The sequence below is a fragment of the Meleagris gallopavo genome, chromosome 11 (assembly GCF_905368555.1).
Source record: "Meleagris gallopavo chromosome 11, MGAL_WU_HG_1.1, whole genome shotgun sequence".
Taxonomy (NCBI): Eukaryota; Metazoa; Chordata; class Aves; order Galliformes; family Phasianidae; genus Meleagris; species Meleagris gallopavo.
Window position 1 is genome coordinate 13587479 of NC_139414.1, and position 24174 is coordinate 13611652.

General features: G+C 41.3%; 1 protein-coding gene across 4 annotated transcripts in view; it reads right to left on the bottom strand.

Annotated features, from left to right (window-relative positions):
- Positions 1-15305, bottom strand: part of TP63 (tumor protein p63) — a 174147-nt gene extending 158842 nt beyond the window's left edge. For 2 of the 4 annotated variants that reach the window (XM_085233227.1, XM_085233226.1), the window contains exons 1-5: positions 15104-15305; positions 13911-14008; positions 4933-5008; positions 4704-4790; positions 4364-4622 (exon numbers count right to left, since the gene is read on the bottom strand). In XM_085233227.1, the coding sequence (XP_085089353.1) occupies positions 4364-4622; positions 4704-4790; positions 4933-5008; positions 13911-13985 (497 nt within the window). In that variant the 5' untranslated portion in view covers positions 13986-14008; positions 15104-15305. Of the gene's footprint in view, positions 1-4363; positions 4623-4703; positions 4791-4932; positions 5009-13910; positions 14009-15103 lie in introns of those variants that run through there. The other 2 variants (XM_085233225.1, XM_085233224.1) reach the window with 1 other exon arrangement.
- Between the last annotated feature and the right edge of the window lie 8869 nt (positions 15306-24174).

Here is a 24174-nt window from a genome sequence, read left to right on the forward strand (position 1 = left end):
ATGAAGTTGCATCTTTAAATACAGCTGGTGGTGCACATTATTTTCACCCTGGATATGCACAGCTTCCATAATGGGCATTCTCAGTTCTGACCAGGGCACACTGAGTCCTCAGGAACCAGTCTGGTAGCAAAACCAAACACTTTTCTTGCAAAAAACAGTTGATCTCCTAAAATTTTGCAAAGGTCATGACTGGCTTAATGCAAACAAAGAATAAGGGGAGGTGGGGAGGAAAGAAGAGCTGTGCTGCTTCCGCTGAGGTACCTCCAGAAGCAACTACATGGTTGCGGCATTAATAGAAATAGTTAACACTGTTCTTGCTAGAGCAGGAGCTGGTATGTTGTTTGTCTTGCACCGAAGAAGTAGGCCAGTGTTTCTCAACAGGAAGGCCCGTCTGGATCCCAGACAAAGAGGGCTCAGGAACAGCAGCCCTCAAATAACCTAACCACTCGATCATCCCAATCCTTTACACATTGAAGAAAACTCACCAGCACAGCTGCACGACTGCATCCAGCCTCCCACAAAACAGTTAACTTGATCCCTGAGCAGAGATACTAACGAGAGAAGCCAAGAATGGTTATTTTTTAGGTAACCAGAATGCCCTAAACTTTACTGGCCTTATGTGACTTTTAGCTTCTTGTTCCAAGTGCCGAGCTACTGAAAACCTTGTCTGTTTTTTAAGACTCCAGGTCATTCCTTTCTCTGTGTCCAAGCTGTTCTTCCAATATCTTTTTAAATTGGCTGCTTGTTTCCAGTGAGTAGACTCTGAACGGCAAGAAAAACTCCGTAAGAGAGATTGTCTTCTTGCATATAAATCTTACTTTGAAAGAAGCTGGTATTTTTGGAATTCAAGGGTCGGTTTTTTTCCCTGTAATATTTTTTGCTCTGCTACTTACAGGAACCCTGTGTCTCTAAGAGGAAGATGCTTTCTCAACTCTAACCTGAAACAAGGGCCATGAGATAAACATCTCCTTTTCCTCAGCACATTTTCTCAATTAAGGGAGCATTCCCTTTTAGTCTGCTCAAGGCTTTCTTCATTTGTCTACATCCAGGTGTGCAGGTTTCTGGGAGGGAATTTGTCATCCTCCTAAATACAGCACAGCATGGGAATTTTTGTTTGATATGCCTAGCTCTTGATATCCCATGTTTTCCCCCTATTTGTGTATTAGGATCAATGGTAGTCATGGTATAGACAACTCAGAGTTGCTTTGAGGTTCAGTAACACATTATAAGAGCCTCGACCAAAAGCATTATTTACTGCCAGTTGCTCCCAAAAAAAACACATGTAAACTTGTAAGAATGAGTTACGAGTGTCAAAGGAAGAAAAGCTCTGCCCTTAAGGCTTATGTTTTATAAAAACCTGATGGTCAAAAAAAGCACAATACAATCAGACTGAAAAGCAGCCCAGAAAAGGGTCTGTTTAACATCACGAGTTTCAGCTGTACACATCCATACTCACTAAAGCCAGCTCCTCAATCTCGATGCCTTCCTGCATCCACCCCCTTGGTCTATATTCCACTGCTGGTAGGGCCTCTGTCACTGGGGAACAGCATAGCACAGGAGAACATCTAGCAGTCCCCTGGCCACATGTTTATACATCACTTAAAAATCTCATTCTGTGACAGAAGCCTGGTGATGTGGGCTTTTCTTTGCCGTGGGACCCTGCATGCTCCCAACACAAGCTGTGGCACGGTTTCATGCCTAGGCAAAGGAGATTTGGGGACTGTGTGTGTAATGGAGGGCAACTCTGTATACTGAGTTTGACATCCTATAAAAAGGAAAGTGCTTTCCTGCCCAGTGCCAGTGCTGCACCTGGATGGCTGCACCTCCTAGGTGTCCCCCAGCCACACTGGTAAGTTCATTATAAGGCAAAGAGGGACGTATAAAAATTGAAGATAGGAACAGAAAGCCATTAGTCAGTGACCCTTCTCATCCACACAGCAGCAAACTCTAAGCTGAGAAGGACAGAACAAAGCAGCTTTCTCATCTGTTCATGCTTACATAACCATATTTAACACCAGAAAAGGGACAGGGCCCAGTCTGCCTTGCAGCGCAGGTATCTGCCACTCTGGGCTCACAACATTGCTGATGGAAAAAACTAGGCAGTTTTAGGGGGCAATTAGCAAGGCTTGTTTAGGCTGTCAGCTTAAGGTGACTCCGTCCTTAGACACGTCTCTTGCTTTCTGCTTGTTAGAAGGGGTGTCTAGACGACTCAGGTGTGACGTGTCCACATTTGGAGGGGATGAATCCCATCTGACACCACCCATCTGTAGGGCAGCACACTACAAAAAGGGAAGGGAGGTTTAGCCCCCATGGAGAGTTAGCACCCTCACTGCTGGCTGACTTGCATAGTCAGTCGTGTGCTGCACAGGGAAAACAGTGCCCAAACCTCAACCAGCTCCTAGTGTTTCAGTTACCCTGCTGCTCTGCTCATGGAGCTCGGCAAAGACAGCCAGGAGCCAAGCAGCTCTGACAGAGCTCACAATTAACCCACCTGATGGATGGGCTTTTCCAAGCAACCCCAGCATCTGGATGCAAACACGCATACCGCCCTCGCTGCTGCGTGGTCTCCCGGACAACTTCCACCAGTGTGTACACAACAGGACAGTCAGGTAGCTGCCTGTGTGCCACTGAACAGCATCACAACCTTTTATTCCTGGCATCGGGCTCATAGAGATGAATAAGGCTGATATGAGCATGACACCACCTTGCTATAATGTGCCTGTCTCCAGTGTCAATCTCAAGGCCAATTACATTTCTACTACATACATTCATACACAAACACACCTCACTGTTCTTTCACAATACCGCTCAGTAGTACCAGCACTGCTCACCTACAGAAGTTATGAAAGCCTCAAATCTGTATCTAACACAGCATAAGACATCAACATTTCTCTTTTATATGTATAGTTCGTTTATTTTCATTGCTCAGGGTCCAATCCTAGTCATAGCTATATGCAGCAAAGGTCCACAATTATCATGTTTGTCTTTCGGGAGTGGGCTGAAATAGCTTGGGACTGAATAATGGTAGAGTGAATCATTTTCATTCAAATATCTAAATGCAAACATAAATTTGGAGTCCGGTCTTGCTTCCATTTGCGGACAACTTATTGAGCAGAAAGGCCCAACAATAATTCTGGAGATATCTCGAGAGAGAGAACAAGTGAGGTCTGCAGGATCTTCCAGACAAGTTGTCCCAAACACAACAAGGACTTCAAAGAGAGGATCTAATGAGAGAGATTTATTGCCTCACGCAATGGTCATTCACATTAAAACTCCACTGTCTATGAATGAGATACAGCAATTCTACCAAATGCATGACTGGTGGTTGTGTCTGACGACCTCTAGGACTTCAGTTTTCTAATACTTGAGAAACACTGTTAAATAAAATGTACTTTTTTACACTTGTCATACACAATATTAAGGTTTAAATTCCTGTCATTCATTTGGTAATGATGATGATGATGAATTTAAGAACTTTTCAACCACTATAAGACTTTCCAAAGACATGCCCAAAATACAGTCCTGGAAATCAAGAGACAATGAATACTCTGACAAGTAGGTTGAAAGGGATTTGTGCAGAAATATCAGCATGTTCGTGTGCAAGGGGAAGAGACAAAGATGAACTAATCCCTTTCCTTGAGGCTATATCTTTGCTGTTTCAGACTGGCACGTGTCTCCTTTGTTTTCAATAATAGGGGCAATTATATTAGAAACGTTCAACTGTAAATCCATCATGCAATTAAGGGAATTCAAACTGCTCAGAACTAAGGGAACATTTAAAGATGGATTATGGTCAGAGATTCTGAAAATCACACGCCATCTTTTCCATCACTCGACTCAAAAGCTCAGGCAGCTTACTATTCTCCCCAGAGACCTATCTTCCCACCACAAGATAACAGAACCACACGCTGATTCCAGTGAAAATCGCTAGTTCACTGTGGTGGATGAAAAGAGCCTTCACAGAGGGATTTTTGGTTTGAGTTTTCTTTAAATTTTTTGACCCTTCTTATCACTAAACAAAAGCTTGTGGTCTTTCTTAGATTGTCTACAATTAAGTTCTTATAAAACCAAAGGCCTGGATAAAGCTAGTCTTATGCAACTTGGATGAAGCATTTTTCCCACTGTAATTATTATTGAAGAAATCTATCATTATATTTTACAGGGAAGCCTAAAATGCATGGCACTTAGTTAAAAAGCACAGATGATCTTTTGTGTTTCCAAATCATCCCACGCTCTACTGCCTATCTTTGAAGGCACAGACAAAAATAAGGAGCACTGAAAGAGGAGACTCATTCTTTGCTCACAGGATCACAAGCGAGGCTCACCTACTGTGGGCATTGAAGTAGGGAGTGCCCAGGCTTACCTTAAGTTTTGTCTGCATGAAAGCCTCTCTAGTTCAGTGATGGAGCAATGGTGATGGTGAAAGCGTGGCTCCCATATGCGGGGTCTGCTACCATTTGTGCTGCTTCTCTCTGTTGGTGGCTGCCAGCTTGGCTTGAGCCGAAGGCATCGATCCTTCCTTAGGAAGGGTGAACTTGGACTTTCTGCTGTTGGGCTGGTGCGCAGCTGTGCGCAGCTGGCCAGTGCTGCCAGGCCAAGGGAGTGGAATGTCCCATTTCCTCCTCCAGAAAGGGAATACCATTTCACCGTGTGCTTTTAGTAAAGGAAGGAGAAATTGGTTTGAGCACAGTCTCAGACTTCACCTGCAAAACTGAAGCAGAGCTCAGGAACCAGAGATTGCTGTGACTCCGATAGGTCTATCTGGTACTTCATGAACAGGTGAGCTGTATCTGACATAAAGAGCAGAAACAAAAGTCATTTGCACCTTCCTTCCCTTTCTTCTCAACGTGAACAGAGAATGATTTTTTTGGGTGATCTTTGGGTAAGGAATGCCATTACTTACACCACAGTCACTTGGATAATATTTCTTACCGATAGCCTTTTGCAGGGCAAGCTCAGGCAAGGAAGACCAAATCTTTCCTTCGGGGCACCCATTGACTGCATATAACTGCAGAAATGCCAACAACAAAAAAAAAAATCAAATGAAAAATGGAAATGAGTGTACAGGGCTTGACTCAGAAACCATAATGTTTGGGGGAGGGTTTTTTGTTGTTCATTTTACTTTGGGGTGTACTTAGGTCACACTCTACATAAGTGCAAGGGCTAGAAGCACTTTTTCTTTTTTTTCTTTTTTTTTTTTTTTTCCAAACAAAAGTTAGATTTCTTACATAATAGCATAATGGTTTTGGTTTTTTTTTTCCAAAAGCATAACATTGCAAAATTCATGATAAAATTATGAGAATTGACTACATAGTAAATACTGATCCCACTTCTACATGCAGCACTGCACAAATGTTGATTAAAAACTAGACAATTTTCTTCCACTCACCACATTTGGATTATTATACAAACCAAAAATCTTCATGTTCTGAGTATCACCCAATCTTACTTGAAGCCTTTTGGCTAGCCAGGGTTTGTTTCTTTGCTGGAATGAATGGGATAAGTACTCCACCCATCCTTTTAAATAGACTTAAGCTGTATCATTTAAGTTACTTGGAACAGGATGCAGGGACCATCAGTAAAGGATTAACTGTAACAAAATCTTTGTGAGGTTAAAAACTGGACAAGCTGGCCCTTCAAACTTAGTGATGGGCTATTTGCCTGTAGCAAACCAACCTTCCGAAAAACAACCTAATTACATGTCTCTGGCTTAAAGGTGGTGTGTGTGAGTTTCTGTTGTTTCTGGAAGATGCCCCAGTGGAAACGCACCTACAAAGTTGTTAAGAAGTCACCAGCTCAGATGAAGTGGACAAGTGGACTACAGACTAGGATTTAATTAGTGAAAGGCGTGAAAAGCCAGCAATCCAGCCCAGCATTCCCTGGATTTCATCTCTGGCACAGGAAGGGGTTGCATGTTCCCCGCTTGTGGCTTCTATTTTAGCCTGTATTCATTGCTGAGATGCTTTAACACAGCTGTGCTGGTTCATTAACTGCTCAGCATGTCACTCAGCCCAAGCAAATGGCTTTGGGGTAGTATTTTCCAAGCACTCAAAGGAAGGGTAGACCTCTGTGAGGAAAAGAAGGTGTTGGTATCGGAGATATTTGATAATCTCATGAGATACTGAGAAGACGACTCGAGCAAAAGCAAGGCATCTTCTCACAGTAAAAAGGCTGGTGCTTGACTGGACATTTCAGCAATAATCTTCAGCCACTCAGACCCTACTGAGACACCAATGAACCGAGAATTCTCTTTGAGTTACAGCTAACATCTTCAGGAAAGAGCTCACAGCTCCTGCAACTTTCCTGATAGCCTCAGAAGAACACGCTTTGCAGACATGCAGCGGCCACCAAGAATGAGAGAAACAGATTTCCTCTTCTGCTCACTGCATCCTGTTCTCAGGCAAGAACTACGCGCAAAATTATAGCACACTCAAGCCTTGTCCTTGAATGCTTCAGTTAGGAAGGTGCCCTGCCCTAGCTGCGTCAGAAATGTGCTGAGCCGTGCAGCTGCCAGTTGGGCATTGTTTCCAAAGAAACAGGGTCCACACCGTGCTGTAAGTGACTCATGCTGAGATCATCCTGCTCAGGAAGAGACAGGAGTGGTCCCACCTCTTCCTCTGGGGAGGGCCCATGGCATGGATGAACAAAGCAGGTGCTGCAAACAGGGAGGTTCGGGGCTTCCCAGTGCCTTGCCCCTAGGATCCTGGTTTCCTGCATGGCAGAGTGAGACAGGCCATAGAGAACATTTTGTCTGCCAACGCACACTATGGCATCCATCACAGTGACAGCCATTGGCCATAAGCAGTCTGGGACAGGCATCCCCGGCACGTGGCCCCAGCATGCTGGCATGCCTCTGCTCCTCACCCTGGCCCTGCTGTAACCACTGCGTTACCCTGCCATGGCTCAGCCTCCCTGCTCCTGCCTCACCTTGTGCACTAATCCAGCCCCTTGTAACTGCTCACTTCATCCTTCATACATGGAAGAGATTAGGAAATCCACATGGAACTGTGGAAAGCAGTACTCATGACTATTATCACACTGGTACTGACCCTATCTGAATAACTAGAGAAAACAAGGCCTCTGTAATGCTATTTCCTAGTCCATCCTGATCTGCTCATCACTGGTCTGTTCCAGCCTTTGACCAGAGCTGTACCAGCTCTTCCCAAATAGGTTATCCCTAGTAGTTGCCTCCTGTGCACGTGCACTCACACGTCAGCAGTACACAAGCTGCTTACGCCTGCTCTTCCAAGTAATCATTGCTGCTCAAATTGCCATTAGAAACCCAGCTTGGACTAAAAACTGAAGAGATTGACAAAAACACATTTTACAGCCCTTCCTGCAAAACTCTTGAACTCCTCAAAGTTGAACACATGAAAGCAATCTGAGGTTAGCATGTAATACACAACCCACATAAAAGAGATAATTTAGTATTAGACACGTTACCAGAAACAGGTTGAAACTAATAGAGGTTTTGCACTGAGGTCATAAAATACAGCACTTTTATAATCTTGTGTGGCATTCCTACTTAATATGTCTTGATGGAGGATAACTACAAGTGCTCTTACATTGATAGGAGCCTGAATACAAAAATGCTTTCACCCTCTCTCCTGTTTTGAGAGAGATACATCTATCGGACAGCCTCCAAATGGCAACAGACCATCCTGAAGAGATAGCCAAATCTTCGCCTCTCCTCTTCTCTTCTTCCATAACTACTGGAAGGCTACACCAACAAACAGAATCCAAGCAATCCATTGCATGCAGATCCACTGTGAAGAAGACTTTTCATAATAGCATTATAACACTCAGCACTGCCAACATACCCTCCTTGGAGCTGCCAACTAGCCATGCCTTGGGCTGGAGAGATAAGTGTGGAGATCAATCTACAGGGGTATAAAGGAATCCATGTGGTATCTCTCTTCTGATATTTCAGGTAGCCACACACGACCTATCATTAATGTCCATCCATTGCTGATTCCCATAAGCTTCAACCACATCACCTCTGTTTTTACAGACCTTGAAGCCCAGCCCCTCACTCTAAGCCAGAAACAACAAATTTAATATATGTCAAACAAGACTCAAACAGCTTCTGAAAATAGAGCAGTATTGCACCTTTAAAAAGTACATTGGCTGAGAAACTCTATATTTTAAAAGTTAGCTTGTACGAAAGAGCTACATAGCAAAATGCTAAATCTCTCCAGAGAATAGAGTTAAATAAAAGCAGATATTTCTTTTCTTAACACCATGTCAGCAAAATTCTGTTTCCTGGGCAAGTTTCTTTTTCTCTTTTGCAAAATTATTGTGCTAGTTTGCCAACGACGCTTTTCTAAGAACAACTACCTAAGCAACATAGCAGATTTCTCATCCTGTCTCTTCCAACATTTCAACACTCCCTCCTGCACCCCAAATAGAAAATTCTTTGCCTTGAGGCTTGCAATGAAACGCATACAAGTTAACAGGAGAAAATGCTCTAAAACCATTAAGGGCCACCAAAACTACAAAGATCTATGCTAAAAAAAACTTTCACTGTGACCAATGGCCCACCTTCCTCTTTATTCCTCTTTATTCCATATGATGAGCTGGGCAAATGGGATGTTCCAACTGATTTTGTGGTCTGCATTCAACTTACTCAGTCTTTTGAGGAAAACCTTGGATGGAACTGTGAATTTCACAGCACACTATCACTGAGAATGTTTAGGACCTACCTGGGCAGTCATCAAAGATCACAGGAAAAGAAGTCTATGCCCTTTTTTCCACTCTTTATTCATCAACCTAGAATAGCTGGAAGAATAGCAACGATGTAACACACTGACCTTAATTAAGACAGTGATTCACCCTTTGCTCTCTGAACACAAGCAGTACAGCTTGGTGCTGAAAGGCTTACTGGCAAAGTGAGTTTGGCTGAAGAGGGCAAGTTTACCATGTGGGGCCTCTTTTAAGGGAGAATATAGGGACACTGAGAGACATGTACCAGAAAACTAACATATTTACTTATTTATTTATTTATTCTTATAAAACAAGGACTTCTTCAACCTGATGATACATCATTATTTTTTTAACAACTGAAAACAAACAGACAAACATACTACAGCATCTAGAAAACAGAAACTTATTTTTGGATTCTTCCCCACCTCATTCTTTTTTTGTTCCAGGTGAAATACTGCTCCAGAATACCTCCAGAAAGAATGTTTACCTTGCAGGATTTAGTATGATATATTTCAGTATTATTTTTTGCTTTGATTGGATCCTCATGAAGTTCATTTCAACAACAACCTTTTCCTACACTAACAAGACCCAATATTGACAGCATAATGCAGAAGGGAAAATTTCTAGTTTTACACCCAAGTGGTTCCAGAGGTCTCCAACTGATCCAAACCAAATTTCCAGTAACACACTTCTTTAAGGAACAAATGTGTTAAAAGATATCAGGAACGATATTTCTAAAATTGATCTACAAATCTATTACATGTAATAATTACACAGTCTATCTTCAGTATCTACAAACCATCAGTAACTAAAAATATTCAGCTTAGTTTAGAGTCATGACAGTAAATGCCTTCAGATGAAGAAGGGAACATGTTGGTAACAAACACTTCCCTCCTGCGTTGCAAAGCTCCTGGAGTTTGACATAAAAAATTTCAAAACAACATGGGCACTGAAGACAATGCAAATAATTTGGTGTACAGCCCAGTTTTTTGCAATCCAAGAGTAAATACTCTGTTGTTACAGCAGTGGCATGAATGGGCTGGAGCACTTAGCACAAGGGCAGAAACTGCACACACCAAGTTCACAGCTGCACTCCTCCTAAGCGCTGACATGTGCCCTGGACAGCATCATCATCAATCTGGAGTTCTGGACTACTTTCTATGAAGATAATATGGAGGATTTACAGCTGACCAATACTTACAGGCATAACTGATGAAAATCCCATGAAAAAAACGTTCTCTGGGAGCGAACCCTTGCCAGAAAGCCATTATAGAGAGCTTGACACTGCTGTCTCATGGATTCTCCCCAGTGCTGCTGCAGGCACTGCCTCTGTGCTGAAAAGTTGCGTGCTGCCATGAACAGGGGTGTTTTGCATCCCTACCCATTCAGAGAAAATGATATGTTTGGGATTAAAAGAGAAAAATAAGAAAGAAATAGGGAAAACTAAGAATACAGGATCAACTCCAATCATAACAGAACCTGAGACTTGCAAAGGAGCTTCTGGAGAAAGCAAAAAGCCTTCAAATAAAATTAAGACCAAAGCATCGACAAAACTGCCAAACTTCATATCATCATGGTGACAATACCTTAACTGTAGAAGGAGGCAAACTCAGAAGAAATCAAAGCAGCCCAGCAGGGAAGCACAGAAAGCCAGAGATCTGCTTTGATTTGAAGACTTTTAAGTGGTCCTAGACAAGCAGAGCAGAAAGCAGTGTTTCTAAAATGGAAACAATCTAAATTCAAGGCTCAGACATCCTACAAACTTGAGGTTTGATCACATTTAAAGAACATTTGGATTCGATCCTAAAGTCAGCAAACTGTGAGACATGGCATACCAATTTCTATTTTAAGGGCTGGCGAATATTTCAAGAAGACTTCCTTCTTGCAGAACACACAGAGTGTGTGGATCAGAAGGGCAGACATCCTTATAGTGCTATTGCTAATGTGTTTTTGTGCTGCCCAGGAGAAAACCTCTTGTTAAAGAAGGCGGCAGAATAATGGCCAAGGCCACAGGTCAATGCATAGAATGCCTCGTAGTGAGAACTGTATGCGCAGGCTTTGCTAAGCTAATCTCTAAGCTTCTCATGTGATCAAAATCTCACAAATGCATTCAACAAATACTTGCTTTTCCTATCCAATCCTATGGTTAAACTGGAAAACAGAGTTTAGGATCCAGACTAGAAAGAAGTTGTTCTGAAAATTTTGTTTTTCAGATTAGGAACAGTTTAGAGAGAGATGTCTGATTTATAAATTAATTATGTTAGAGACAACAGTTATTCTTAGCTAGGTCTGACTTCTGAAAGGATGCCAGCATCAAGGTTGCTCTGAATGAACAGCTGCATCAATCAGGTGGAAAAAACCATCCAATCTCTGCTTGACAGTGACAGAACAAACCGTAACCCTGACTTTTGCTCCAAGATTGGTGTTTGCTTTCAAAAGTTGAAGCTTGCACATAATATGAACTTACCCAACCTTTGACTTACAGTTCTTGTTATACTAGTGCCTAAAGATACTTCTGTTTTTGAACTTATATTCCTTATAAAACTTGCTTGAAAGCAGTACTCAAACTTTTCTTGCTGCTTGGTAAGCTAAGCAGATGGGCTCCACTGCTAAGGCATGTTTTCCAATCCTTTGGTCATTCTTGTGGCTCTTCTCTGAAATATTTCCAATTTTTCAACATCCTTCTTTAATTGTGGGTACCACAGCTGGATGGCCTTTTTCCCAAAGCAGCTGTGTCTGTGCCAAACACAGCAGTAAAGTGATTCCTGGTTATATAAACGGGGAATATCAAATAGGCATTTACGAAGATCCAAGGATTGCTTTAGCCTCTTTGGCAGGTTGGAGTGAAAAGTGACATTCAGCCAATTATCCATTCAAAACCTCTATCATTTTCCAGGTTCCTTGTTTCACAACACATTCTATCTCATCTGCTACATAAATTTCAGAGCTTTAATTTCCTTTACCTGTAGAACTGAAAGTATTTGCTATTTCCATTCTACTGGGGGATCCAAACTACGCTAAGCGAGTCTTCATGCCATCTGCTAATGTCAGCAGTGTGGAGTCAATGTCTCCTTCCAGTCACTGCTACACCATTAAACAGCTCAAAGCAGAACTAGATTACCAGTAGGAACCACTAGGAACATAGGTGTTCCATATGCTTACATTTCAAAACTATTGACAAATCCCACTTTGAGTTGTAATTCACGTACCACTTCGTATTTGATCTGTAACATCTGAGTTTATGAAAGAACACGCAAGTTTGGGAGCAAGTTAAAGGCCTATAGGAAGTTCTTACACCAACATTAATTTAATAAGCAGGTGTCTTTTTTTTTTTTTTTTTTCATCCAGCTGTACCTGACTGAAGTCATTTTCCAATAATCCACAATTTCTTCAGTATATCATTTATTGGATGAGTCCCTTTGAGTTTCCAGCTGCTACTATTAGTTAATATTTGCATTAATTGTTAATGACAATAGGAATTTATTTTAATTATTGATCTAAAATTAGATTTTCTATGTCTTTAGAACTTCACACAAATGAGAGTTGTAGAGAGATCTTCAGTTTGTTACTCTAGGACTTAAATTTAAAAAAAAAACAGTGATTTGCATATGTAACTTTAGAATCTGATTTTTAATACATTCCCAAGTACCAACAAAGTGAAAGTTACTTACTTATCCAGAGAAAGTATTTGTCCTCTGCTTATTTGCAAGACACAAAGAAGGTCCTTTCTGCAAATTCTATCACAGCTAGTCAACTGATTGAACTCATATGCTGTTGAGTACAAATTCTAGTTTTCTTAATTTATCTGATTTTCTGAGTGAAAGCTCTAACCAGACCTTCTCTGGGGCACCACAACTCAATTTTAGTTGGGCATTCATAGGCAAAGGAGCAGAGGCATCATTCATGCTTATGAAAGTAATGAACTCAGGCAACCTGAAAAGATCAGGTTCACAGTCTTTTTTCAAGCCAGGATCCTACTGTGAATGTTCCTGTATTTCCTTATTCTCCCAAAAAGCTGTAGGCTACCCTCTGCCTCACTGAAGGTTAAGTCACGAAGTTCTCGGTTGCTTCCCTGAAAAGATGGACCTCTGGATTACCAGCAGTGGTCTGACAAGAAAGATACTTTTTAAGAAATGTTAAGGTTGCGATTTTACTGAAGGTCATTTTCTTCCCATTTGCAAGCAAGCATGGCCTAACTGGTGGGTGTATTAAAATAAACAGATGCTATCAGCACCAGCAGCAAATTATCTTCTGAGGCTTTCTAATTTCTGGAGGGTGGCAGGTTGTGGCAAGTCGATTTACATTTAGGATGGAGAGGGAAGAGAAAAAGAGATTATGCCAGCATTAACATGTAATTCAGAATAAGGGAAAATAAACAGTAAATTGAAGCTGGACATTTAGACTATGAGAGAAGTTATTAGCTGTGCACCCATCTTACTCACAATGAGGTACACAGCACACCACATGTGTACACAAGGAGGTTTCACATCTGAAAAGAATTTGTGTTTTGTACTCAAGTGATAAAAGATCAGAAGGAGCTTCCTCTGAAGATGCAACTGTTCACACGAAACACTTCCTTGCACCAGAACCTGGACGTCAGCTGCAGATGGAGGTGCAGGTGGAGGCAGCTGGAGGGGAGCACCCAGTGGTTTCTTCCCATTTCCAGGAGAGTACTTTCCCATGGCTGAGATCTCAGTTCCAAACTCAGATCTAATGTGGCAGAACTGAATTCAAGAATCCTTTCCCTACTTCTCTACAAGACTAAAAGGTTATGGTTTCCTATATATCTTCAGATGCACAAAGTTTAGCCTGTACTTATACACAAATGCACCTGGACGAATGGCTGACTGGCTACAGGACTGCAGTCCTCTGTTCAAAGCCAGAAATGCAACAGGAGTACTGAAATTTCACATAGACTTCATTATTCTTGGCCAGGAAGCCTTGACTGATCTCACCTGTTAAACAGATCAGTCCATTTTCTTCTTCCCATGTACTCTCTCCATCCACTATAGGAAACCATGGTTAAGAACAACTTAGCTGAGCAAACAGTGCAGAAGAATTGTCTCACAGTATCAGATGAGAAACTGAGGTGCCTTTAGAAAGACGCGTCTCTATACAGGCTGGATCCGCAGGCATATCTGTGAACAGAAGAGAGCTGCTCTCTTCTTTTCTCATCCCCATTCCACCCACCAAGCTCTCATACTCACCTGGTGGGGCTTCAGAGACATGGAGGGTCCAATGTTTGCTCCCTTACGAGATAGAAAAGCTGCCCTCGTCTTCATCAGTCAATTATATGGCATGACTACTGGAAAGCAATGGAAAAACTTCTTAACAAAACAAGGAGCTATGCTCCTGAAGCCCAGCTCAGAGTCTGTGTGAACATGAACTTCTCTGTTTCCTTGACCCAAACTGTGTTTCTGTTATATTGAGAGATGGTGCACCTGCCCATTTGTTATGGAACTACAAGATAAGCCTGTTTCTGAAGTTTATGTAGTATGTCACGACTAGTCACCCTTTAAAACTAAGTCCTACACAATTCTGTTTTTCCACTAGATCTCTCCATCTAAGTGGGTTCTCAGAGGCTGCACTGCTTTTTAATAACCTTTTCTTCAAACTGAGAAAAATTAATATTTCTGATCAGGACCGGAGAACAGTGCAGCCACCTCTTCAAACCTTATTTTCAGAAATTAGCAGACACCATTTTAAAATCGGACTAACTTTATTATCATGGTGAAATATGCTATCCTATATCAGTGGTAAAACCAAACACCTGCATATCTTCATGCAGGTGTCTGTTCCTGCCTCCGGACTCAACATGTCCAGAATTCCATCTCCCTTCCCATATTGGGCTGGCAAAAATATATTATTCCAGCACCCTAGGGCCTCACCATGTCACTTTCAACTGCTGTCAAGAAAATATCAGCAGATATTGATGGCTTTTGATATTACACTCACATCAGCCCAGTGCTGCCTACACAATCTGGCATTAGCTTTCATTTCCCCAGACCAAAAAGGAAACTAATCCTACCAGTCTTGAAAGACTTCAGTATAAATGTGATTGGGTAATCCATGCATGCAACTGAAAGACACAAAAATTACTCTAAGATTTCTATAACGTCATATATCTAATTTTATTTTCCTGAGGAAAACAGACTGATAATGGGTAGGTGCAGGCTATGTTGCATATAGAGGCATAACTTTTGCAAAAAATAGAATTTGTACAGTGTTTTGAATATTACTGTGTATCGAATATTATTGTGTTCTCTGTGAGCTCTTCTCTTACTTTTTATACGACTTTTAATCATTGTCACATGATTGCAAAATTCACAAGGAGACTGTCTCAGCTGCTCTTTCTAACACAAACCATACACATTTTCAACACAAGACCTCCTTTAGGTACCTGCAGGTTCAACTGCTGTCCCGATTCCTCGTTCCTCTTAGCTGGCAGAAGCTGGTGAAACTTCCAGTACAATCCCTTGCCTGATGTTCTGTGAAGGTGTTGTCTTGTTGGGGACATCTGTAGACCACAAGTTCCAGTGGAGCAGGAGTAGTCCATCCTTTACACAATTCCAGGGGATTTGTGGGCCTCATTCCTTCTCCTACTAAACAACAAATCCAGAACAAAGAAAAATGTTCAGTAAGACGTCTCAAAACTAAGAGTTCTCAACCATTTCAAGTTGTAGCCTTTCAAATTCCAGGGCAGCAATTTATGCACAGCTAAAAGCAATCAGCAAAAATCTAGACCACTCCATGAACAGTCAATCATTGATTGCTCTGTCACCTCTTTTTCAAACTGACGCGTGATCTATAGTACAAAGCAAAATCAGGCAAAATTAGACTGCTGTTTCTGTGATTTACAAGTATCCAACACCAGAAATCAAAGAATTCAGTCCCATCTCATTCACATGTTTCTGGACTGCTATCAAACATAGGGTGCAGCATCTCATCTTTCTAGCATAATATTTACCAAACTCTGCTGTTCTTCTCTTAATTATTGCTGAGGTTTCTTGATTTTCAGCTCAGCTGAAAACAGGGACTCTTATTTCTTTCCCTCATCTAATATCTGCTTGCATCTTTGGGAAATCTAGGTGAAATTTTCTGCATTTAGCTTTCAAGGCTTAGGTCTATAGATTTTATTATAAACAAATCACTGCACTCCTCAACATTTTAAACGATGTTGAAAAAACCCTCACCAGAGGAAAAAGCCCAATTATTCTCCCAAGAAAACTGGGCTAGCATAGTTAAAGCAAAAAAATTTCCATAGCCAAAACATTCACATCTGGATGCTTTTAACATTGTCAGCATGGCCAGACACCCACTTGTATCTGAGTGTTGTGCAATTCCAGCATGAAACTCAAACTCACGCCATGAATTCAGATGAAGCAGCCCAACACTGCCATCACACCCTTTCTTGTAAATATTCGGTTCTAGAGAATTTCTTCCAGCTCTGGGGTTTGGAATAACTTGTTTTCAGACCAAGCTGTCTTCTCCAAACTAAGTCCTGTATCCTGGCTGAGTTAGCTGGAGTTAAATCAGCATAAAACTAAAATAGCACAATGGAAAGTCAGGCCTACTGTTAAATCATGCTTCTATTTTTACCTGGCAAAGCACTTAAACATGTGCTTGAGATACCTTAAGCACAAGCTTATATTTAGTCCTGTGCTAAATGCACTGTTAAACTGGGTCTTATAAATCAATTGACTCTGTGAATCAGGCTGAAATTTTGAGATTCTTAAAGGAAAATACAAAATGCTGATTTCCACACATGAAAGGTATTAAGAGGCTCAAACACAGTAAGTTGCAAATTAAGCAGGAGAAAAAGTTGAGTACTAGCAGTTGGGTCAAAAGCTCAAGCAAACCTTAAGAAAGGAAAAGGAACGTTACAAAGGGAACTGAGATGGCACAGAGCAGGCAAAGTAAGAAACAAAACTGGGAGTTAAAGGGAGCTCAATTTTAATAGCACAAGGATACACAAATGCTGGTGCATGGCACAGCAAAGCTTTACCTAGACCAACAGTTTACCTACAGCAACTTCCAAAACTAGATATTTAAGAGATGCGTGATGCAGGCTTTGCATAGAACGACCCTTTTTTGGTCACAGCCTTCAAGTTTCTGGCTGTCAAAAAATGTAAGGATTTGGGGCAACTTCTCCCAAGCTCATACAGGTCTCTGTTTTTAGTAGCCTAGGATGAGTGGATCCTATAGAATTTTGACTGATCCTATTCTAAATTTATTTTCATGCTGCCATTTGCTGTATCCATTATAATTTACACAATATAATCACTAAAAATACTGCTTTCATTTTATCTGCTCTCCTTAGTTCCTTTAGTACCCTTAGTTTGTGTGTTGAAAGGAAGAGGGAATGATCATTTCTCATTCACCTCCAGTATACCACTCATAATTTTATCAGCTTCTACCAGATGCTTCTTCAGTTTTCAAGGATGAGAAGCACTACTTTATTTAGATTTATATATAATAATAAATATATAATAATATATATTATACATACATATAAGTAGACTTGACATTTCAGAACTTTGGTTACTCTTACTGCTCTTTTCTGTCTTTTCTACTTCTACTGCATCTTTTTCCAATTTGAATGAGCAGTCCTGCACACAGCAGTGAAGATGCAGGGAGATGCAGGAAGCACTGTAGGGAAATCAGTGCCTCTGTCCTTCTAAGATATGCTGCAATGGCATAAGCTATTTGTTTTCTTCTCAGTTATTCCCAACTCCAAGAATTCTTTTTGGTCATTTGTATGACTACTAACACTGGTCTGATATTTACGGAAAATCTGCAACAATGGCTTTACTGCTCATTTTCCTGAATACAGAAACCATAGCTACCTTGAATCATGAATGGTAAAAAATATTTTCCCCTGGATTATTTAGACTTTTTGACATTGACTTCATCCACCATTTTATTGTCTAGTCTCCCAAGATCTCAGGATCCTTCTGTCTCATGCTTCCCTAGAAGATTATTCGTTCCTTCAGGGAATGTGATGCATTCAGAACTTCAGGGTTTGTGATGCATTCCTTTATTTACAAAGGCTGCATTAACACATCTGCAATATAACATTTATGTATAAAGTCACTAGCTCTGTTATAATTTCTTCTCATTTTTTTCCCTGATACTGAAGCCAGGCTTCCAGTAGTTTGTTTTTTAATCTCTGTTGGAACCCTTTTTAAGTTTGGTGTCACATTATTTACCTCCTCTGGGATCAAGACTAACCAAATCCAAAAGTTTAATACCAGAGTTATTTGGAACATTTGAGTGAATATCCTTTGTCCTGGTGATTTGTTATTACTCATTTCATTTATCTGTTTTTTAAAAGGAGAAGTTCTTTAGAGGAGCTTTTAAGTTTCTCTATTAACGCTCAATTGGAGGCCATTCCTTGGCCTCAGACCTTGAAGCACTTTCCATTTGGGAGGCACTGGATACCTTCTGCTATCTGTTACACAATGGCCTTACTGATCTCAATTGCTCCTTTCACACCTCGGACATTTGCTGATCCCAGCATTTCCAGGCTGACTTCCAGCTCCTGTTGTGTTTGGAAGAGCTTTTGTTATTAGTTTTTGTCTTTTGTGAGTCATTTCTCCGACTATCTGAGTTTGTATTGTTATGGTCTTACATTTAATTCAGTAGAAATTATATTTCTCTCATTTTTCTTCATTTAGGGATGATGTACACTTTTTAAAGGTACTTTTTTTTTTATTTCTAATGGTCCTCCTTATCTGCTATTTAACCGTATCAAATCTTCTGTTGTTGTTTTGGGGTTATTTTGGGAACTAACGAGGTATTTTTTTATGATTTTTTTAATGTTTTTTTATGATTTACAGGGATGTTACTTACACTCAGCTCATTTACATGCTCCTTTAGTGTTATTTAAACTGGTTCTCAAAGAAAAAAAAGTTCTCATGGTGTTTGCTTTTTTAAGTATTGTATTTGACTACGCAATGGATACTACTGCAGATCAACTCTTCAGAGCAATGACTTCAGTTGAAACTAGGCCTCAGTCAAGTGTGTCCTTCTCTGACTGCTTCATGAGTTTCTTCAAGTAGCAGTACAAAAATGTTGACTAAAACTTACTCTTTATATCCTACTGAGGACAGATATTCCCCAGCCTCCTTTCTTTCATACTCCATTGCCAGTAATCTTAGTATTTCATGGTCAGCTGTTTAAAAGGGTAACCTCATCATAATTTTTTTCTTGATTTGGCAAGGCAACATTCAATCCATAGAAACTGGGTGGTAAACGATGATACAGATAACTGATTTATCTTATTGGACTCTGATTTCCAACATACCGTGAGTCACTCCACCAACGGCAAAATCTATTCTTGTCATTTCTACATAATGAATATCCTGATAATACAGCTTCAAACTGATTAGCTTCATTCACTAAGATTTCTGGGAGGCTAGTACATTACAATTCACTCAGCCTTATTTTATATACATTTGATATTTATAGAAAAAGACAAACAGTTTTGGTCTTCGTCTAGTTGCCAATCTGCATGTGCCTTATTTAGCTGTGGAATTACTTAGACTGCCCTATTTTATATATCAAATGAATTTAATTGCATTATCCTGCTGTCCTACCTGGCTGTCCTATCCTACAACAGGTACACACACCTATGAGTGTCTTCATGCTAGGGAACTGACCATCAAGACAAATGTGTTCTTTTCCAGGTCCTCATCTCAAATCATTTTTAAGGACTTCCCTACTATTTGCTTTTAACTCTCTATCCTGCAAAACATATCCATCCATTGTTAGAGTTTCTCATTTTTCTAAAAAGTCTAAATAATTCCTTCAGACCTCCTAAATTCTTTACCCACACACTGCACTGCTGTTTGCCTGGGTGACCTTGCACATGCTACTGGAAGTGTTTTTGTTAATACTGGAATTGAGTTCCTGGTCTTTACCATCCTCTCCTGTCAAAATATTACGTTTCGCCTCTTAGAGCCCTCACGTATATTTTCTCAGTGCTCATACAACCATGACCAGACACAATGCACAAGGAAGGTCACCATCTCTTTTCCAATTTCTTCTCAAAAGCTGCTCTGACACTGCAAGATACAGTCTCTAGAATTTAGGCAAAGCACCACACATTCCTTCTTGGAGCACTGTATTCCCAGTTATCGGCCCCACGCAACACTGCAACCTGTCTTTTCCTACCCTGCAGGACTGTTGTCCTTTCATCACATAATCTTGCATAAATGGATACACAAAAGTCATCTTCCAGCAAGACAGAGGGGCTACATGGACAATATCTTTTGCACACATTTACTCAAACTGTGACACAATTTTATGATTTCCCTTATTGCAGTGTTCAAGCAGAACAGCAAATCAAGCCATCTCTCCTAAACAAATCCCTTTTATAAGTTCACTGGATATTCAGCATCAAAAAAAGAGAAAGCTTCTCTTATTGCACATCTAAAACCAGACAAAAACAGGTGAACCCATACTTTCCAGGGAGGAAATCTAGAGCTTGTATTTCCTGTCACCCCATTCTCCTATATTTAGGAAAGTTTTCTTCTATTTAGAAGCAAGTATTTTGGGGAACATGATTGTAGTTTTCATGTTTATTTTATTTTCTAAAGATTGACCCTGAGTTTCATTTTCAGAGACTACACAGTATAAAATAGATCACGGGGTTTGGCACAAAGACAGGAGGAGCCTTCACCCTTTGGAAAATTATACGTGAAATGTAAAACCCAGCAACAAGTCTTGCATTTAATCTTCTGCACCCATTTGCCCACTGCCAAAGACTCAAAATCCTTCTCCTAAGAAGAATGAAAGATTTCAGAATACGTTATCAACTCCTTCCTTCAGCCCTCAATACTGACAGTTTTATCTCTATACACAAAGCTTCTCCCCCTTTCTTCAGCTTGGCAATAAAACCCAAGCACAATGAATATTTCATACATATGTGGTTAATGGAGCATTCTGGCTCCAGTCCATTAGGAACCTTACACAATGGTGTACTAACTGCTTCTCACTGCAACATTTCCAGTCTGTCCAAAAGCGATGTGTTTGCCAGCTGAGCCAAAATACCATCATTGTCTTGTCAGCCTAGTTCCTGTCTTTGGTTCAAGAGCAGGGTCCTTTGTCACGGCACTTTGCCACCACTGTGCTCCCAGCAGCAACCTAGGATGATTAGCCCAGTTCCAAGGCCCTACTCTTCCCTCTTTATTTTGAGGTCTGTATCTCGGGTGGGGTGAGGAATGCCTGCACTCTTTCTCCTTCGAAGATAAACACAGAGATAAGTAATTACATCACAGATTAACACAAGGGTAAATATAAAGTAGTTGAGATCTTCAATTCTGATGGAAACTAGCCCTTCATATTCTTTCATCAGCTCTGAAATTTTGGCCTTAAAATAGATCTGATTGAAAAATTGATAGCAGAATGATGACGTCTGGCAAAACACTTAATTTCTCACTTCAAAAACCTCCTCCGTTCCTCAGCTAAACAAACACCATTACACATAGAACACCACCTCCATCAGAACCAACGCTAAGTTATCTCATTAGAGAGATGGGCACAGATCATTCCCCTTACAGGGACAATATGACATTACAATGAACATAAACAACACCCATGATAAATGGATATTCAGTTGGACATTAGGAAAAACTTCACAAGAGTGGTCAAGCATTGGCACAGGCTGCCCAGGGAGGTGGTGGAGTCACCGTCCCTGGAGGTGTTCAGGAACTGTGGAGGTGCACCGAGGGATGCGGTCAGTGGACAATACTGGTGGTAGGTGGATGTTGGACCAGATGATCTTAGCAGCTGTTTTCAGCTTCAATGACTTTGTGATTCTGTTCTGTTCTACGGAGGGAAGAAGATTGCTATTGGATCTGTCAGATGAAGTTCCTTGTGAGAGCCGGAGTCTAGCTCTGACCGCTCACCTACACCTACCCAGCAGCTTGGGCAGAGCACAGGCACTTCCAAAGCATGAATCATCGCAACCTAAGGCAGACGTCTAGAAGAGCTAAGATGTATGGCATGGGCTGTTTATCACTCCTCACTGCCTGAAGAGAGTCTAGATGACAATCTTAGAATTTATGTCTGAGTTTTAGGTAACTAAAATCAGGTGAGATGATTTCCAGCCTCAAGGTTTGCAGACTCATTTCCAGATGAGCCATAGACCCTGACAGACTTAGTAGGGCAGAAAACAACAAGACAAAGAAAAGTGCTAATGTGGAAGGACTGATCTCATCTCTTCCCTGCCCAAAAGCAGAAAGAGCTTACGTTTCAGATGGCAAAGACCAGCCTTTGCCTTTGCGCACAGCTGAAGCACAGTAGAATAGAAGGGACCCCTCTTTATTGTTTCATCTTGTAAGACTTTGTGATATTTCTACAACATCTCAGTGAGGTTGTCATCCAAAATCACCAGCCTACATCAGAGTGGGCACCAGTCACAAGGTGCTCGGTTACTACTGGCCCATAAACAAAAGGCCCAGGGGAGACAACTGCTTTTCAAAGAGGCGCACACAGCAGATCGGTCATTCTACCAATAGATAAGGCACTGGAACAGGTTGCCCAGGGGTGGTGGATGCCCCACCCCTGGAGACGCTCAAGGTAAGGCTGAATGGGGCTCTGAGTTTTAGGTGTCCCTTTCCATTGCTGGGGATTTGGACTACATGGACTTTAAGGGCCCCTTCCAACTCAAAAAAATTTTACCATATTCCAGTTATCAGTCCACTTTCTTCTCTTTCCCCATTTCCTCTCCCCTCAACATTTTTCCCGCTTCAGATGAATGGAAAGTTCTGAGATATAGCCAAAAACAGTCAAAGCACCTAATTGAAGAAGGGAAATGGCAACTTCCATCATCTCAAAAAGCTGCACCTTTCTCCTACTCATCTCAAAGCTGAATAAAGGAATTAAAAACATAGCCTGGGGCAGTCAGCAAAGATTTACAAGAAGCAGACATTAGTTCTCACTCTAAAGGCCGCAAGTGTGTGTGAGCCAGAAGGAGCAAACAGAGAAAGGGAGCAAAAACATACAGTCAATGCATTTAAAAAAGAGGAAGAAAAAAAAAAAGAGAAGAGAAAAAAAGACCTTTAAACCCTTTCTAATAAAACAAAGATCATCCTGGCAACATGAAATGCTACCCTACTTTATTTATTTATCGACACAAAGAAAGAAGCAAGTTGGCACCTAGGAGGGTATTAAATACTGTTTTTTTGCTGACTGAATGACCTCAGCCGAAATATTTTCCATGACAAGAGCCCAGAAGACGCTGGCACAGAGTCAGACAATAAGATTTTCAGAGTGTATTTACATTCTATCCACGGCCCCAGGCTGTTCCAAACCCATAGGCAGGTGCTGCCTTTATCTGTTCTTTGCTCACCTGGCTCCCTAGCAAAATGTTCTGGGCCCGAGGCTCAGCTGCCTTAACTATTTGCTGCCTGGTGCTCAGAAAGCTGAGGAGTTCGGCTCCCAGTTGTGAGCCTGGCAAATGGAGGTGGTGACTCTGGTCACCCTTTGAGCCTGACCTGCATGATGTGTAAAGAGATTTTCCAACAGAGGGAAAATGGCAGTGATGCAATAGCAGAAGTCCTGTAAAAACTAGACAAATTCATGCTGAAAAGAAGTATTTTCTAAAAGAGGAAGGGAGAAGGTGGTGCTTCCAGGGATGTGCAGCATTTTCCATCATGTGGAGATCCTTAAGCTGGCTATGGATAGCTCTCTAAGAAAAACTCAACATCCAGTAGAATACCAGAGAGGAGGGTAACTGTTACACCTCCAAGCACCGAAATCTGTTCTTGTCAATACACCACTGTCAAGGAGATGCTCAGCAACTCATGAAAGGTACAGAATCAGGCTAAGGCACAGAAAAATCACAGGCTTGTGTCTCCCAGCTTTGCAGAACAAACTCTTTGCATCACAGGCTTCCAGCTACATTTTCTCCCCACTACCCAGTTCCTGACCTGGACTTGAGCAAAATGATCTGTTCCATCCCTGCGGTGGAAATAACCTCTTCTTTGCTCAGTTTAATTTGGCTGCTGGTGCTCCTCTCTCTTGAGTAATAAGCCTCCAGGAGATGCTGCGAGAGGATACACCCTTAATACCGCGAAACCAGGAAGAATGATAATTGCACTTTTAACAGCATGATGTACAAGGCAGCCACCAAAGCAGAGGAAGCATGAATTAACACAGGATGAAAAGGAGGGGCTTTACCGTCTACCCAATAAGGTATTATTCATGCTTTTGGAAACCTTCCTTACAGAAAGATAGACATAATAGGTAGTCAAAAGCAACTGCGTCTGGAAAAGCAAAGGCCTGCTTGCCGTCTCACAGTACCCTTCACGTGCTGTACTCAGCCTCCATCTTCCCAGCCTTCAGCTGCCCTTCCTTTACTACCCTCTTACCATGCGTCCTTTTTTAACCCATTTCATGCCAAGTCATTTTCCTCCTTCCCATGTGCTCAGGTCTGACCCATTCACATATACCTTCCTAGCAGTA